The sequence below is a fragment of the Lycorma delicatula genome, chromosome 2, assembly GCF_047948215.1.
Source record: "Lycorma delicatula isolate Av1 chromosome 2, ASM4794821v1, whole genome shotgun sequence".
Taxonomy (NCBI): domain Eukaryota; kingdom Metazoa; phylum Arthropoda; class Insecta; order Hemiptera; family Fulgoridae; genus Lycorma; species Lycorma delicatula.
Window position 1 is genome coordinate 132,161,565 of NC_134456.1, and position 19,790 is coordinate 132,181,354.

Sequence of the window (19,790 nt, forward strand, 5' to 3'; positions counted from 1 at the left end):
ATTCTCTAAAATTGGGAAAAACAAAAAAGTAAGTTTTATTTTCTACATGGTATATAACACATTCGATAATTTTGTAGTGTAGTAAAACAACTTGAATTTTCTTCATTCTCACAATTTGCTAACTATTCCTCAAAATATCAAATTTCATCCGATTACAGGCTCATCCGCTTTATTTTATGGAATTTTTTAACTAGGATGCAAAAAAACTTTGTATCAATAAGCACTCTTCTTCCAGTATTATCCAACTTTCATTGTTTTATTTTACCGCATAATTTTATTATTTTAGATCTTTTCGACACTTTAAAATTTCAGACTACGTGTTTAGTAGGGAAAAAATTTCATAATAATAATTTTACAATTTCTCATATTCTACAGTTAAACCTTTGGGGCTTGTGTGAGAGATCTATGAGTCGCTTTCAGTTTCAAATAAGTTACAAGTCAATAACATGTCAATTTCTAATGAGTACAAAAACTGATACAACAAATGTGTATTGAGAAGTGTGAAAAATCTTTTTGTACATTAGAATACTCGAAATTGGTTGTAAACACAGACGATTAGATTAATTCTTCGGAGATATAGATGAACTAGGAACAGCTAAAAAAGAATAGTGATTAACAACAATAGCAATTTTTATGCCTAAGGAGGGAATTTATTTTGTAAAAAAAATTGCTCGTCAGCTATAATTAAAAAGTAAAAGTGCTTTTCAATGTGTATAACGACGTTATACATTTAGAGTTTAATGCAAATATAACTTTAAAAGAAAATGAGCCGTGATAAATATGTTTCAAATTAACTATTTCAAGGTGAAAATAACTTATTCCGAATAACATCCTAGTAGGTTACAATGATATATAATTACCCCTTTTTCAATCTGCTTAAACTATTTTTTTTTAATGCAATACCGTAAGTTTTCTGTAATAAAATTGGCTTTGTAGACAAGAAAACAGGCGTTTTACTCATTTTTCTGGATTTTTTTTAAGTAATTCGTATGAAAATAATTTTAAACTTATAATAAGAAATTTAATACAAAGTTAAAGGAGTTTTATTTTGGTTTAAAATTTTCCCGTTTTACTATTTTCCAGTAAAAGAGGATACACATGGTTATTGACCCGCTTATTTTAATCACATTAAGTGACGTCATATGTACACCCTCATTCCCGCTGGATAATCTCTACACAGAGGGTAGGAACGTAGCTAAGCATATCCATTTCGAGAGAGCTAAAACTTCATTTTGATATGGCCTTACTTATTTCAAATTTACTTAAAACAATATTAATTTTACTCTTAGTTTTCATTCGATTACATAAAGTAAAAAATTTTGAGAACATAAATCCTGTGATTTCATATACTCGTAAATTTAATTTTTATAAACCAATAGCTTAATAAGATTACTAAAACAAAATTTCTATCAATTTATTATTAGAGTTTAATATTCTTTTATAAATTTTACGCTATATAAATTGTCTGATGATTTTCAGGCACCGTAAATTTATTTTATTACTAATTGGTTACGTCTCAAAGGAAACGGATATTATATTTATCCTCACATTAACTTGAAGCAGAAATTTTTTAATATTTTATAAAAATTTTTACTTTTATAATTTCAGTGTTGATTAATTTCTAAAAGTAAGATGTCTGTGACGAATTTATTTGTTCACCAAAGTAATAAATTTTTGAGCTTTAATGGATAGAAATGTAATTAGATTAATGTTTTTAAATTTTTATATTAATGAAAGAGGTTTATTAAATAAATTGTTTCTTCTGTGAGATTACAAATGTGCTAAAATTACAATAGTAATAGTACAAAATGAAAGGTAATATAAATGAATAATTTGTTATAAAAACTTAACTTTTTTTCTGCGTACTCTATGAAAAATTTCTTAAAATAATTTTTATCATGAAATTATATGCTATGACTAAAACGTCGAAAAATATTTTCTAAGCTATAAACGTTTTTTCTATCTTTAACTATTAAAATTCTAGAACTACTGATAACAATTTTAATTAAATGCAAATTAAAATGATTAAGACATTTTTTGCTAGAGACAGGTCGTTAACGACAATCAAAATTCTACTATATTCCTTGGGGACGATCAGATGTTATAGCGGAAGGTATGATCTCTAAATATGATTGTGAAGTTAACTGAAAAGTAACCTCGAGTTGGCGTCAAAATAAATTTGCGAAAGACAAAATATTTGACTATTGGAAATATGCGCATTAAAGTTTATCTGGGGAAGAAAAAAAGAGTGTGTTGTAAGGGTTAAACAAGGGTAATTTGAAGCCATATTTAGTCAAGCTGGAAGGAGCCATGTTGAAATAAATTCCAGAAGGATAAATTTAGAACGGGCATTGAGGTTACGATGAGTGTTTAATAGGTAGGAAAACTGCAAAGGAGATTAGGAAGATTTATAGAAGTGTCTTATGTAATGAGTAACTTTATTTTAAGTAATAAGATTGTGGCTGACAGGTGCAAAGGAATTTTTTTTTGCGAAGGAACTTCCGAAGGATGTGATGGTATCGCGTGATACAGCAAAGCATAATAGAATCTGCATATTTAGTAGATATGATGCAATAAAACTAACTAGTTTTGTTGGTTAAAAGAGCCGGAAAAAATTTTAGGAGTTGATATAGACTTTATCCTTATAGAGATGTTCCAGCTGGAGAAATTCCACTGGTTGCCCTAGATGGTAATAGCGGAATGAAATCATTGAGGCCGTGCTCATTCGAATTAAATGTTCATGATCGTCAGTTAAGTGCAAAGAGATAAAGGTAGCTGAATAAAAATTCGCTAAACGTATAAGTTAAACAAAAATATAAGTCTTTCATATTTTTTAACGGGTAAAGATAATACGTGCCAAATATCCTCCACAAATTTACCTAGTATTTTTTTTGTTTATTTTGGTATTGATTGTTTTTTTATCCTTACAAGTTTGTTTTTATTTTATTTTATCATACATTTAATTTTAAATTATTATTATACACCATTTTTATTGTATATTTTGTGAAGTTACTACTCTCAAGATTTTCCTTGATCCGTCGATGTAAGTACTGGATCACTTTGTTTCTCATCCGGGTAATGGCAAACCCATCCGTAACTGCTGTGATCTGCACTGTGTATTATTATTATTATTATTATTATTATTATTATTATTATTATTATTATTATTATTATTATTATTATTAATATTTACCAACCTAATATAAATACTTAATTATTTATAATAATAAAAAAATTAATTTTTAAACCTAAATACACATAAAAAACACACTTTAAAATTATCGCCTTAAAAATTCGACCTGTTTAAAATGCTGTATCACACTTTGAGTATGAAATCAAATTAACATTTACGTTGCAGGAATAAATAAACTGAGATAAGGTTAAATGTCTGATTTCCATTATTAAAACGAAGTTAGAAAGTTAACATAAAAAAAAGTCTCCTGCATCTATCATCTTCAATATATATAAAAATGACTGTTCGTTTGTTTGTCACGCATGCGTTCCTATACCACTTATCCGATTGCAATGAAACTTTGGAAATTTATTTTGCACACACTCACATAGGTTTCTGAATTAGTTTGGACCCGCTATGTGGCTCTGGGTTCGAGATATTTAGAAATATTGTATTTATGGACTCACATATGGCTCCATTGGCTCATATTGGCAAATAATCATTTGGAATTTGGCTCATATTCAGAATATATATTAATTACATGAAAAGAACATTTTTTTCAAAAACTTGTTTCACGAAATTTTTGTTTATGTCTTTCATGGCAAAAATAGACTAAAAATATTAATACCTAATATAAATTAGCTGTTCATGTAACTGTATGTTTACTAGTAACTTTACAGTGTTGCCACTTTGGCTGCCAAAAAAAAAAAAAAATCTCATTACTTTATTTACATATCTCTTTATACTAAATTCTACCAACAGCGAAGCGTTGCCGGGTCTGCTATTAAAACATAAAAGAAAACAATATATATGATTTACTGACTCAAAAGAAAAAAGTTCTTATTGATTCTCCGTGAGATCTTAAACTCTTGTCGGATACAGCAATTAGCCCTTAGCCCGTATCATTACAGGTGTCACTATTGCAATAACGTAGGTCACCCTTGTTCTACCGTTCAGAAACATGGCAAAGTTCCAAACGGAGTAGAAAAACCGATCAAAAGTAAAAAGGAGAACTGAATTATTGAACAGCTTGAGCTATAACTATATCAGGCATCTTTAACCCACTTCACTTACAACTGCTTATCTTACTGATTCGTTCCTTAATTAGAGTATCTGAGTAATGATCGATTAGATTCTACAAGGAATCACTTGTTCGCTAAACGTATAGTGTACAGGAGTTGAACGAGTATTAATGCAAGAATTTGATATATGTATATCGTATTTATTCCGAATAATCTAATTTACTCATTTAATAAATGTCAAGTTCTTTAGTTCATTAATGAAGAATTTCTTCCTTTAAATTTCAATGTAAGTTGCTCAACAACTTAATTCCAATGAATAGAAAATTTATGGTGGTGGAATAAGAAAGTAACATAATAAGGAAGGAACAAAGTAAAGGAATAACTTGTTATTCATTTAGATTACAAATCAAGGATTATTAACCAAAATTATTGAATCACTTTACTGGTGTATTACTCTTTCTCATACCATCTTATACTTTACTGACTGATCATCTGTATTGTATAAAAAAATTTCTTTAAACTAAGTTAGATTTCTTCTTAACCTAATTAAGGAAAAAAGTGAAAGACACACATATTCATTTGATACAAGAATTTTTAAGATAACTTAGATTTTTTACATAAGAATACGGGTTATGAATGTGTGTATGTGTGTGTGTGTGTGTTTGGGTGCGTCCGCGCGCGCGCTCACACAATCATAAAGTAAAACTCTGGAGAGCAGTATAAATGGTTTTTTTTTAAATCCCTTTAACTACATGAATTATAATACTAATATTTTAAACATGTTATTCGCTGGCTGGCCCATTTATTTAACCTTTTTTATCAATATCTTATTATTCTACAAATACATACATCTTCATACAGATTTTTTAAATTTGTTACTCGTATTTACATTAATAATCTTTTAAATTATTCTTGAAAATCTACTTATGTATGCAACATGACAAGCAATTTATTTAATACTAACCTCGACTAGGCTCTGTTTAACATTGATAAAGTAACTTGATATCTAACTTAAACTTGATATGTAAGGTATTTTTATAAAATTTTATGCATGGTAATGACTATGTACCGTAATTATTCTATTTACTGTAATTAATACAGGGTACTTCTATGTACTATAGGGTACATACTGCACTATAAGGTACTGTATTGTAAGGTTCTAGGGTACTTCTATGTACGTAATTAATATATAGGGTAAATATAAGGTCACCCATTTAAATTGTTATTAATTTTATGTCTATTTTCATTATTACGGCTTTTGATAATCAATTTTCCGATATGTATATATATAGTATGAATAGTAACATGGTTGTATGTAATTATAAAACCTGCCATTATTCAACTGCTGTTTTTTATTATGAAAACGTATTAGAAGAAGGTATTAGAAAAGGTTTGTTATATCTATGAGAGGAAATTATATTGATTCGTTTGGAGAGTTGTTATTAAAATATTATATTTTACATCAATAATTAAAAGGTCTCAAAAATATTAATTTTTTGACACTTGTGAATATCACGAATCAATTACGAAACTGATTAATTTAATTCTAAAAAAAATGCAAAAAAAATTTTTTGAATTAATTAATGGGTTAGTTCAAATTTTTTCAATAAATCTTATAAAAAGTAACAGTAAAAAAACCGTAAATCAATTTCTATTATATCAATTGCATTTTACGTATAAATGCATTTTAAATTTCCAAATCGTTGTAATGTGATCTTCCTTTAGTGAATTTAAAAAATATACATGAATTGTTAAAATTTAATATTTTACCTTTCTTAATGATACATGCAAATTAAGTTACAATGAAAAATACCCAGCAACTGAACTTGCATAAAAGAAATGATTTGAAAAATTCAATATTCATCATGATTTATTGAAATATTCAAAAGTACTTTAGAGTAGTCATTTATTTATCACATATAACTAAACATTTTAACAATACTAAGAAATATTTGAAAAATTAAATTATAAATGTTAATGAATTTTAAATTATATGGAATTTTTTTTAACCAGAAACAAATGAAATATATGCAAGAATTAAAAGCTTATTTCCATACATTGCCTCCGGCTTGAACGAAGTTGAAATTCAAATATTATATAGTTTATCTCTGAATTTCTACGAAGTTCAACAGTAAATTATTGATATCGGGCATAAACCGACGAAGAATAATAACAGGCTACTCGTTTTCAAACAAGAGTCCGTAATTGAGGCATCAAATACACACCAGACGTTTATCCACACAAAACACCTTTCACCACAAAGGAAGATAATTTAAAAGCAACATAGACCTCTACTATAAAATTAAATTACAAATTTCTCTCCAATTCATTTCTCACTCAAAAATTATAATAAAATATTCATTAGATCTTTTACACAGCTGGTTGTATCATAAAGTAATAATTAAATTTTAAAGGTTTTTCTCCAGTAAAATAACTAGATTAATGATAAAATTAAGTTAATTTCGATTGTGGAAAGAAAGAAGCTGATTAAAAACGTACCAAATACATAACTTGCGTGGATCAGTTTACTTCGTTAAGACGCAAAAACTAGTGATTCATTTAATACTTGGTCTTGAGTAAGAAAGAAATAATGACATGAATTATAAATTTTCTTAAATATTCTTAAAAATCAACAGTTCTTAATCAACTGATTAAGTACTGGTGCTCATACTTTTAACGGAAATATAATTGAAAAGCTCTCAATTTTAAAAAATCGAGTGGTAAATTAAAAATATAAAGGTAACTGTACTGTAACTGGTTTGGGTAATATAAGGTAGCTTTTAATATTGTTCTACAAAAGACAAAAATAGTGAAGAAAGACGCAGTTTCAATGTTATCCTGCAACTTAAGCGTGGCAAGAAGAAAATGTAATGCAAACTTAGACAAGCGTATGCCTTACACTCTCTGTTAAATTTGTAATGGAATTTTACTGATAATAAAAGGAACTTTACTAAAAATAAATAATTCAATTATTTCATATTATTATAACTATTATCTATCACCTATATTCAGGGAGGGCAATGAAAAAAGAGGAATGCTCGATTACGTACTAAAACATCTCTTGCAATGACGTTTTATTAAATCCCTTTGCTTATTATCATTCTAATAACTAAGTACTTCAGATTGTATATAAATTTCAATAAAAACCACGACAAATCATTCTAGTCTCTTTTTCTGGTCTTACTTGTTGACCTTTAACCGAGTACCTAATATATCGTTCAGGGCATAATTTTATAATTACCAGTAAAAACCTAAAATTTTCGTAATAAAATATATTTTTAGTCTTCGATAATACAGGGAAATTTTAACTGATGGACTCAATTTAGTATTCATACATTTAACTATACATTGCACACACTCTCACATGAGAGATTCTCCCCCAAGGTTAATAATGTGTTTTGCGCTCTAAAGGTTTACGGACTATTGATTTTTGCGGAACATACAGTTACTGTGATAATGATCAGGATATTCTGGAAAACTGGTTTTTCTAGAATAATTTGATATTCAGAAGACTTAACTTTTCAACAGGATGGAGCTCTGTCTCATTGACACCTAGATGTTCAACACTATCTGGATCAATCTCTACACAAACAATGGATGGGACGAAACGGAAATGAAGAACTGGCTCTTCAGTTTTGGCCTCTAAGATCATCTGTTCTCACGCCATGTGATCTTTTCTTGTAGGAGTTTGTGAAAAACGCAGTTTACTTACCACCTCTATCAACAAATCTGATTGACCTGCACTAAACTCAATAACAAAGATATGCTTCCACGCCTATGGAACGCGTTGAGCTACCCCTTAGATGGGTACCGTGCAACTAGAGGGGGCCACATTAAACATTTATGAATTATATCTGTAAAGTTTATTGTGAGTACTATCAGATGTAATTTACTTCACATTTGTTATTAGTTCTTCATTAGGAATTCATAGTTTGAAGTTGAGTCTATCATTCTGAGTTACACCTGTAAATTTAATTATACTGCACAAATCTTTTTTGAGTAAACTAGAATGTGTAAAATTAATTCAAATATGCTTGATAATGAATTAATTCACCAAGGAGCTTTGAAAAATGGAATGTTGTAGCGTAAGGAAACTGCCATGCGTGACCGGTGTTCGAAACCGTGAACAAAGGATTAAAGGTCGAGACATTACCACTCCATCACAGAGATTGATTGTATAAACTATTATATAAATAGCATAATAATAATAATAATAATATTATTATTATTATTATTATTATTATTATTATTATTATTATGCTTGTGGTAATAGCTGTTATTAATATTAATTAGTTAATTATCTTAATGATGGACAAACCCTATACACACACAACTTTGGATTATTTACTACCATTAGCACAAACATTTATTTCTCACTAGTGATAATAAATTTAAAACTAGGAACTTTGCATTCAATATTTCATAAAGAAATACATTTTTTTTGCTAGGTTATTAGTTTGGATTATTTTAAGATTGTTTTCTGTTTTAAAGGAAATTTTCATATCAAATGAGCATCTGAATATTAATTAAACATGTTTAACAATGTAGCAGTTTAAACACATTATTATAAAATCAGCTATTCTTCGAAGAAAAAATCTGTTTTATTTTTAATCATACATTATTATAATATTTTCTAATCTATATTTCATGGCCATGTAAGCTCTTCTTATTTTAAATTATGTAACACCATTGTTTTTGGGATAAGGAAAGGAGTCATCTTCTATCCATCAGTAAGTTGAATGGAAGATGCCTTATTAAGAGTAAAAAATAGAAACCAACCCACAAAAAAAAACAACATATTTTGGAGTTTTCCTGAATTCGTCCTACAAAGCAATATGCTTAAACAACTAAGTGCTTTATTTTTTTTTTATCACAAGAATGTAATGTAATATCCCTTAAGAATGAGAAATTATGTGATTTTACTTACACACAAAACATTTTTGGCAGTGTGTTGTTATGATTCCTTAATCCTGTGTTAAATCCGAATAAATATCCTAATACAGTGCTAAACTATTCAGTATTTTACATTTAAGTCTGTACAAACTAGATAAAATAATCAATAAATCTTACTTTATCAGAATCCTATAATAAACACTATCCGCCTTTGTACGTTATATATCCATTTTTATAGATTTTTACATAGATTTATTTAGCAGAAATGATAAAAACTGTAGAAGTAGTAACCACTGATAACGACCGTTATTTTTTAGTTTTTTTAAAGAGTATTTTACAAAATATATAATGAATGAATAAATAATAATTATTGTGTATTGTAGTGCAAAGAGAAACATTTAAACGAAAAAAGTGGTGTTCGTATTTTACAAGCTAGAGTGCATTATAAATATACTAGTTTTTAATTCAATATGCAGAAAATGTAAATTAGGACAAAAAAATTAAAACGATTTTTGAGGATATTTCTGCATATTTTGCGGATTTTGCATATTAAATGTAAAAATAATGTATATATTTTCATATGGCTTAGATGATTTGTAATACAGAAATATGTTAGACAGTTTTGCCTTACCTTTAGTCGAGAATTTAAGGACATTTTTTTCTTTCATTATGGGGTAAAAAAATGGAAAAGTAAAATGCTTACAAAGTAATAGTTTTATGACGGTCTTCTTTATAACTGCAATAAATATCAGGAAATTGTTAAAAACTGTTAACCAAATCAATCATTTGAAATTTATCATAGGACAGACATGAAAACACCAAAAAAATGCTGCTCAATATATGAATATATGTACGTATATTTAAGAAGAATAAATGTTACATTTTAAAACAACCTGAGAAAGAAAAATTGGTATAAAGAAGATAAAAAATTGATGTCATTAAAAACAAAGAAAAACAAAAATAATGTACTGTAGTATTACATAAAAATTGTGCTGTAAAATAAATGTAATATTTGCAATTTATGATGTATGATATGTATGTTTTCTTGATGAATGTGTAGTCAAATTTGTTTTATACCATAAAAAAAAAAATTGGACATTTATATAATAAAATGTCACCAGACGTGATAATTTTTCTTCCCTTAATAATACTGATTTTTCATTCTGAAAACATCACAAAAACATTACTACAGAAATTCACAATATTTATTGATCTTTTATTTTTATGCATTGTATTGATCATAAAAACTCATTCGCCTCGCTTCTTTAAATCTATTTTTATTATTTTTTTTGTGTTTGTTCATTCTTTTTCTCCCGTAAACCGACTCAAAAATCAAGTATTATTCAGCCTAGGGGAGTGTCCTTGCGATTCTAATGAGCTTCTCCGCCTACCGGCAGTACGTCCGGTATGGTAAGTCGGCTCACCGGTTCCGGATCTTTTCCTTATTTTCATCTTGCCTCTGCTTCTAACCGCTAGGCAAGGGCCACCGGGCCCGGATACGCCGTTTCCGACCCCTGCTCCAGCAGCCGGGTCTCCGTAGTTACTTTTCTTTCTTTTCTCCTTAAAGTAACCCTTCCCACTACTTGTAATCCACTTCCTTTGCTCCTAACTAGCCTCAGCTAGTTAACATAGCAAGTTAGTTAACATAGCAAGCTAACATAACCTCAGCCACAAATCTGTATATATTGTCAGCCATCCCTCCTTCTCTCTCAGCATATATTTTTTTGTAGTTTCCCGGGTGATTTCTTGTATGTTATATCTTGCTTTTAGATCCTCAAACGCGCACTGTCGAAAAAGGTGCGGCAGGGAGTTTCCTTTTGACCTCAGTACACAATTCGGGAGCTCCCGTCTTATTAACCTGTGTATACACCAAATCCTCCATGACCAGAGAGGAATTGTGAAAGATAGTACCCCATGTCACCGTGTTTCCTCCTCAGTGGAGGAAATACTGGGGAGTGGCTTAATATTTCTCCCGCCAACACCCAATTCGATCACCCTAAAGCAGAAGTCCGAATGTCTGTGCCACAAAAGGCTACTGAGCCTCAAAACAGTTTAGCGACAGTGTCTTAAATAGCTCCTAGAGCTTACCTAACAGCATGAAGGGACTAAGCACGGTGCCATACACCACCGGCTTACGTGTCCCGACCGCTCACTGGTTATATATTCACTAAAATTGGTAGGCGTACCTCGTCAACTACTAAAAATATATATAATAAATCCATGAATTAAAATTTACTTTGTCAAAACAGCAATTCGCTACCACGCCTAGGTCGCTGAATGCCACCTGTCCACCATATTAAAGCGCTTGGAGCCCTAATTGGCTGGTGGTCAGTCATATATCTCAAAGTTAGCTTCCAACAGCAGTGGGTCAGGAGTCTTTCCCTTAAGTAAACTACTGATGTCGGTTGAACGTGGCAACCCATCAAGGAACTCCCACACGGTTCGACAATGCGCCTCTCGCCACATTGACTCGCCGCTTGTGAGTGACCAATTTTTCCTCTGACTTTTAGATTCCCCGATCTCTTGCCCCCCCCCCCCCCCCCCCCCCGCAAAAGCAGGGCAGTCAAACATCCGGTGTTCATTTGACCAGATCAAATCACTGGATCAGCTGCCAGGCGGAACCAAGCAGATATTGGTTCAAATTAACATGGTTGGTGAGCAACTGGGCAACCGTTGCCCTTAAAAACTAACTCGAGGCATACCAACCTCCCCCCATACCTTGTACAAAATTGTACAGGGATCTTCCCTTAGTCGTGATGTCCCACTCCAACTGCCATGCTTCCATCGCGAGGTTCTACAGCCTCTTCCGCAGGCAGGAGATGAGAAACTGAACGAAATTTTATCCGGTGCATTGTGATCTCCGTTCCGTTCCGGAACTGAGTCGGCCCGAAACCGCATCCCAAATACCTCGGCCACATGGCTGCCCGAACTTTCACCGCTAAATTGACTGGGAAAGCCTTTCCCAAAACAGTGGTAGCATCGCAGGAGGTTGTTTTAAAAACACCAGTGCACACAATTAAGCCTCTGCGCTGGCACTCCTTAAATTTTGAACAAGTGCTCCATTCATATCCAAGTTATGCACCAAAGACGGGCGCCGGGTATGAGATCATGCTTTCGAGGCACCTCGGTACACCATGTAAATTTGACTGCCAGACAACCCATAGTTTGACAATTCTCCTAATTTTGTGCATCACTGAGAGGTGTCCGTCGCTACTTGCCTTATATGGTTGCTAAACAGCAACTTCTCAACAAACAAAACACCTAGGTACTTATGAACTCTCACTCGGCTGATTACACAGCCTTTATATTTAAGGTGGGGGTTTCGACTGTACGATAATTTTCCTGCATCCTTGAGAAGCATTAACTTCGTCTTGGGCATAGAAATTTTTTAATTTTGAATGTCCATCCAGCCCTCTTCGGTTGACAAAGCCGTCTACGCTCGATCTTCTACCTGTGGTCGTGAGTTACCACGAACTAACAGGAGACAGTCATCGGCGAAAGCCTGGGCCGTGATCCCATCTGGAAATGTCAATGCCAAACATCGGTCGAATACCAAATTCTACAACAAGGGACTGAGAACGGAGCCCTGCGGGCTTCCCCTGGTGACGGACTTTTCTAGAACTAGGTGCGCATAAACAGAGCCTTGCGGTCAGACAAGTAATCACGTTCTACGCCCGGCAGGGCTACGAGAACATTTTGGCGTTCCAAGTCGTACATGAAAGAACTCCAACACAAAGAAGGAAATGCTGCCTCTATATCAATAAAAATTGCCAAAACTTATTTACAGCCAGCGCCTTCTACCTCGGCAAGAGTATTTAAGATGCAATCATCGGTGCCAACACCTTTCATGAAGACATACTGGCCTTGGTTTAGAAGTGAGTTCATATCGATGTTTTCCCAGAGCCGTTCCACAACCAGTCTTTCAAACAATTTGCCGACCAGCGGCAAGAGACTGATAGGTCGATAACTGCTGACCTCAATCGGATCCTTTCCTGATTTTAAGACCATCCTCACCAAAACCACCTTCCAACAAGTCAGAAAGCAAAGCCCGCTTAGGCACCTCGAGAACTTTGTTACCGTAGTGGAATCTTCTCCGTGTCCAATGAAAGTCCTTGCTCTCGGCGTTTTTATATCAGACAAATTTAGAATTCCGAGAAGGGCAGCCAGTTTAAAACCTTGACGGGTCAACCTGTTCCCCCCACGGAACTGAACACATTTTTCATTATAATTACCAGAGACGACAACCGGCCTCTCTGATTACCGCTTCCAGGCCCAAATAGACCTTGTCAAATTCCAAATCATTGTAGTTTGGGGAAATGTAGCCATTCACTAGGGTGAAAGGATTTAACTTCACTGCCACAATTCCCTTGCCAGTTGTGCCATCCAATATAGCGAAGTGATTGGTAATATTCATTATTGCTACGTTACACTCTTCGTCAACTAGACAGCTTCTAGAGACCTTCTTGTGGTTTTGTTCCTCTACCAAAATAAAGTCGATGATACCTTTCTCCATCGTAACATCCCACACTAACTTATGTACGACTGACCTTCTGCCAACTTTAATCTGAAGTTATGCTATATATGTTAACTGCCATTAATCTGGCAGTTCATACTCGATGATGTTCACACTCCCGGTCACCGGTTCGGTGTCCTCTTACACCACAGTTTAGGCACTTTGTCGGTCCTACGAATTCACCAATCTTGTGGCCTGCTTCCCCGCAATTAAAGCAGAGATTGGCCCTGTTGTGTCCTTTGCAATTCGTCGACGCTTCTCCAATCCTCCAACGTATATATCACTTCAGGTCATCGACTTGGGGTTCTATTCTACAAAAATATCATCCCAGAATTATCTGGTCCCGTTTGCCCGTGTTTTGGCTTCTCGGACCGGAAGGTAAATGGTTGCCTTTTAGGTCGCCCCATAAACCGGTCTCACCCCTCACACCCTGACTGGTGTATCTGCTCCTATCTCTTTACGAATCGCCTTTACTATCTCATCCGCTGTGGTATATGAGTCCATCCCTTTGATGTGAAATACCGTTGTTCTCCAATCGTGTTCTTCTGTTACAACCACATTTTCTATTTTGGTGCCTAGATTTCTCAGTATATCCACCCTCTTCGTAGATAAACTTCTAACCCTGATTTTCATCATATCCGATTTTCCCTTCTTTACTAAAATAATATCCTCAGTAAGGTCATCCCCTATATCCGTTTTATAACTTGCTGGACGAAACCTATTTATAAGTATATATATGTGTGTATATAAATTATATACTTATGTATATATAAAGTATATTATTTATAAAACTTTAAACATATTTATAAGTAGCCATCAGTCTGTAGAGAGAGTGGATTAATTTACAAAAAATATGTACCGAATTTTTAAGAAAGAACTTGAATTAAATACTGTATTTAAAAGAAAATAGCATATATGTTTATAGTGGGTTATTACGTAGTTGTTTCATTTTATATCTTTCAATTATTTCTTAAAGAATTATTTTCTTTTTCAGGTAATTCTAGAGCTGAACTCTCGTCACCTAGAACCAGTGGAAGCATTTTTAGGTGTGCCTTACGCTGCGCCGCCAATAGAAGAAAATCGATTTCGGTTGGCAGGCAAACCAATAAGATGGAAAGGAACAAAATTAGCCGATACGATGCCTCCCGTTTGCCCCCAGCGACCACCAGACCTGGCGAATGTAACTGCAGCTTTAGAACGAATCCCACGCGGCCGTTATCAGCATTTGTCACGATTAGTTCCCCTTTTAAGGAATCAAAGCGAAGACTGCTTACATCTCAACATTTACATTCCTGGCAGTGGTAAGTACTATTTTGTAATAATAAATTTCATAAATATTAAAGACAAGATTACAATTATCGAACATTATCTATAAAATAATTATTATTGTTGCCTTCTTTTATTTAATATATATCTTTTAGATTATTTTGAGAAAAAATGTGGAAAAAAAGTTTTTGCATTAATTTTAATTTCATTACACCTAAGGGAGACATTACATCTTGCGTTCGTAATAACGCAGCTGTTTCTAAATTTTCAGTATAGAGAGATCCAGATACACTTTCAACTACCTAATATCCATTACTACCGTTCCACTGACTCGTGATCAAAACAGATACAAAGTGGATAAGCTCCCTAAGAATTTCAACGTATTGTTAATAAAGTTTGTCACAAGTAAATACGGAAAGGAAATTACAGTTAGGACCAGGTCAAATATTTTTCTATGGTTCCAGTAAGTGGCAGATAACAACGTTTTAATTATAAAAATATAACGTAGTTAGTAGACTATGAATATAAAATCTCAACTTTAATTAATCTGTTAACACTATAAGTGAATGTAATTAAATTTAACTCTTTGAATGAAAAAATTCTGGAAAGTATCCAAAGATGTCTTCGACAATTTTTTTAAGGAAGTCTTTTCTCACGTTGCTCTTTCGTACTTTCGCACAAGGAAAAATGTAATTTAAACCGATCAACAGAAAAACTTAAAAAAATATATACTATTCATAATCCAGACAATTTATACTTACACTCCCTGAATAATTGTTGGGAAAGCCAAACATTACAAAAATTAAAGACTCAGTGTTGAAGGAAGAAAAATAAATTTTATAAGGCTCGAAAATGAATCTATTCTTACAGAAGATGAACTATAGAAACGCTCAAAATACAGAATTATTTCAAAATTAGAAACCTTTTGTCGTTGCACCGTACGAAAATATAAGTCTCAAGTAAGTACAGTTTGTAACAAAATAAAAGTATGAAGTTAGCAGAAAATGAGCCAATTAATGTCTTCATAAAAGGAAAAATTAAATAGACGGGATGAACAATGTAAAAGTAGTGAGGAAAAAAATTTGAATAAAAGCTTAATCGATCAACATAGGGAAGAATAATAGAAATTGCCTAATAAATGTCATGAGAAGAGAAGAGTTAATTAAAGTAGGAGTAGAAGAAGAAATAAAAGGTACAAAATATAGGAAAGGTAGTAGTAAACATTTAAAAGATCTAAAATGCTAATAATGATTAAAATACGAACTTATTTACGGTTAAAATTACATAAATTTATGTTTGTATAAATATGGTTTGAAGTACGCAACGAATGTGATCATTCTCAACACAAAGTTTTGCATGCGTTTAAACACAAAAAAAATTAAGGGTAAAGTACACAAATGGGTTTATAAAAAATTTGTAATTTTAATTTTTTTTCTCTTTTTAAAAACAATCATCTATAAATATATAATTTTTACAAAGTTTTATTTGTTTTACATTTTATTATTTATACCAAAGCATGTCAACCGAAAACGAATTGTCAAGTAACGCAATTCACTGAATTTGAAACAATATTTGGTGAATAAAAAAGGTGATATATGTGCTTTCTAACACATCTATAGAAATTTCCTAACATGCCTCAGAAAATAGAGGGTCATATTTTCCAAGCAGAAAGAACAATGGAAATGCTATCTGAGAACAGATTCCGTTATCGACCGCTCCTTTAGCAGGTATGTTGGTAGGGCAAGTAGTTTATGTCAAAGGTGACATCTCTTAAAAGCCTTCGATAAGGCTTCTTCTAGTTCGGTCCATATCAGGCTGCCATACGTAAACCCTTCGCTCCATTTATTTTCAAACGAAGAACACAAACAGCTTCCAAAATGTATTACATAAATTTTGTAGTCTAATCTCTTTTTACAAAAAAAATATTTGTCTGAACATTTTCTAATATGCTTTTGAATATAATGATTGAATTATTTTTATACAAATAGAGAAAAAATTATTCCTTATATATAGGAAATGTAAGCAAAATATTCATTAAGTACATCTCTAATTAATTGAATGTAACGATAAGAATTTACTTTTTATTGCTTGGAAAAAAAAATTTGTAATTGATTAATTTGGTGCATTTAAAATGCAAGCAACATGTTTTTTTTTCCCACAAAATCCTGTTAAAGATTAGTTTTTATAAACTTAATATGCTTATAATTTTTCCGTTTGAATTTAGCAACATATTTGCTTCTGATGATTTGTTAATAATTAATTCTAATTACACTAATGTCGTGAGCATACTTCCAAATGGAGAACAAAAAAATTATTTATTTTACAAAATATACCTAACTATTTAACACAATAAAACTAATAACAGTGTATTAAAAAAAAAAAAAAAAACAGAAAAAATCGGATTTGAATACTAGATCGTGGATACCGGTGTTGTTTGGTGGTCGGGTTTCAATTAACCTCACATCTTAGGAATGGTCGACCTGAGACTGGGCAGGATTACTCTTCATTTACATTCGAATATCCTCGTTACTCCTATGAAGTTATACCTTACGGTGGTTCCGGAGGCTAAACAGAAAAAAGAAAGTGTATTAAAAAATGCAGTACCTATAATTTTGGGTGTGAGTTTAATTAAAGTGAGTGATTTAATGTAAAAATAATCTACCCTAGAATAGATGGTAGGTAAAAAATTATTTTATTCTTTAAACTTTAAAACAAATAAATATTAATATTTACTCAAAATCATTTGAACGAATTCCTAAAAATCATAAGCTAAAGAAAGTAGTGTTAACGCCGCGCTAAGACGCAGAATACTAACGATCGTGATGATATCTTTCAGAACGATCGGATTTCTCGGCCAATGTTCTGAAACTGAATGGACACAATCAGTGTACATAATTAAATTAAAAATTCCTAACTACAGTTGATTAAGATATCCAGCAGAAATGGAAAAAATAAAGTATTCATAAAAAAAAAAAATTAAAAATACCAAAGTTAATATACAAATTTTACGATCACAAACAAAATTTTGCAGTTATATAGTATTAAAATAAACGGAATGTTATTACGTATCTCTTGAACGAAAAGATAATATTTATTTTATGAATGAAAAGACTTAATCATGGTAGTGGATTTTCTATTACGGAACCAGTAATAGGGGTTATTTTGTATATTGAATAATATTCTTACTTCCCAAATATAGTTCTATTGCTGATATATATTATCTATAGCTGTAAAGGGAAAGTATATAGATCAGTCAACTATTTCGATGTCGGGTTTTATGTATTTATAAACATTTCACGAATCCCTGAGTTCAAAAACTAAAAAGAAATCATATTAATTTCCGGATAATATATGTACGTTTGCAGACCTATATTGCATGAATTTTGATTAATATAATCTGACTGGGTCAACATAGCCTCTTCAAAAATTACTTAAAAAAATTTCTGAACATAGTAAATTGGTGACAATAAAGCTTTGGAAAAATTAAAAAGAAAGACGAATAGTTTTCGTTATTTTTAATTTTTACTTTTTGTATGGAGGTTATAGAAAACTGGGCTTTAGTATCATGAAAGCGCTATAAAAGTAATTTAAAACTCCAAAATTTCCAAATTCCCAGTCGGCGTTAGGGAAGGGTGGTTGGAAGGGAAGAGAGGGAGGAAGTGCATTCAACATTATGTGTAAACATATTTTACCTCTTATCTAAACTCTTCGCCTAAAAGTTGTAATTAGCACAAATATTTGGCTATATATATATATCCCAGTTTTGACATGATTTTCAACCTTATTTGACATGTGGGCAACACCCTTTTCATTTTTCTGTTTTATTTCTTCCTTGACAGGATATCTTGGCAGGTGTTGGCGAAACTTAAGCGACATATTCAGAACATCAAAGGAAACAGAAAAGTACATGTAGATAAATCCCCTACTTGACTTCATTTTCAATCTGTTCGCCAATTTATTTTTCCCCCGCAATTACTAAATATGGAATATCCTGGAAGTGTCAGCCAAACTTGTGTTTGTGTGTGTGTGTATTTATATGCCATATTTTGCTTTATTTTCCCTTTTTTCATCATAAAAATTTAATAATTATACAGTATGTACCCTACATCAACCACAAAAAAAAAAATAATTTTTGTAAAACCAATATGGTGACCATTAAATTTCTTTAATAGTTCCGTAAATTAGTTTTATCAAATAATGTTTTATTAGATACATTTATAAGTCTTTTCTTGTGAATAAAATGACACATGAATTATTCATATCGGTAGATAAACCGTTGCGAATTGAAATTGTTAGTGGCATTAAAAATTTACGCTTGAAAAACGGGTATAGAATTTTCAGACTCGATAGTTTCCACTCTGCACTCCTACAGGCAAGCGGATTTCGATTTCAGATTTATTAATTTTCTGTAATATTTTTTAACAGATTTCACATTTTCAAGCGAGATTTAATTAAAATATTTTCTTATAAGGGAAACATAAACCGGGCAATCAATATTTGTTTTTTTCATAATAATAAAAAAAACAAAAAACAACTAACATCATTTGGAACCAGAGTGTGGTTATCACAGCACAATTCTCCCTAATGATGACTATAAGAATTATATTTTTAACTAATCTTTAATAATTTAATACTGCTTGCTACTATTAACAGTTAATAAACTTTATTAAGGAAAAACATGAAATTCTGAATGAGCCGGTTAAAAGAGGAATGAAGGTTAAGGAAAAAGAAGAGGAATGTTAACACTGAAATATATTTGTTGACGATCTAATATCTTAATAACTTTATTTATTTATTTGTACAGTTTAATTTATAATTCCAGGTATTTAATTTAAAAAATCACGTAAAACATATTGTTATTAAAACTAACTTACTTATAAATTTATGTAGAGGTTAGCTATTAAGAAGTTTGTCCGATCTAATT

General features: G+C 31.6%; 1 protein-coding gene and 1 long non-coding RNA gene across 2 annotated transcripts in view; one reads left to right on the forward strand and one right to left on the reverse strand.

The window, feature by feature from the left end:
• LOC142320255 (uncharacterized) overlaps nucleotides 1–19,790 on the reverse strand; it is a 521,142-nt gene that overhangs the window by 114,357 nt on the left and 386,995 nt on the right. Inside the window, exon 2 of the long non-coding RNA XR_012755328.1 lies at nucleotides 17,292–17,431. This is a non-coding gene — a long non-coding RNA (uncharacterized LOC142320255). The remainder of the gene's footprint in view (nucleotides 1–17,291; nucleotides 17,432–19,790) is intronic.
• LOC142320254 (neuroligin-1-like) overlaps nucleotides 1–19,790 on the forward strand; it is a 289,299-nt gene that overhangs the window by 78,378 nt on the left and 191,131 nt on the right. The window contains exon 2 of the mRNA XM_075357956.1: nucleotides 14,595–14,901. Coding sequence (XP_075214071.1) covers nucleotides 14,595–14,901 — 307 coding nt within the window. The remainder of the gene's footprint in view (nucleotides 1–14,594; nucleotides 14,902–19,790) is intronic.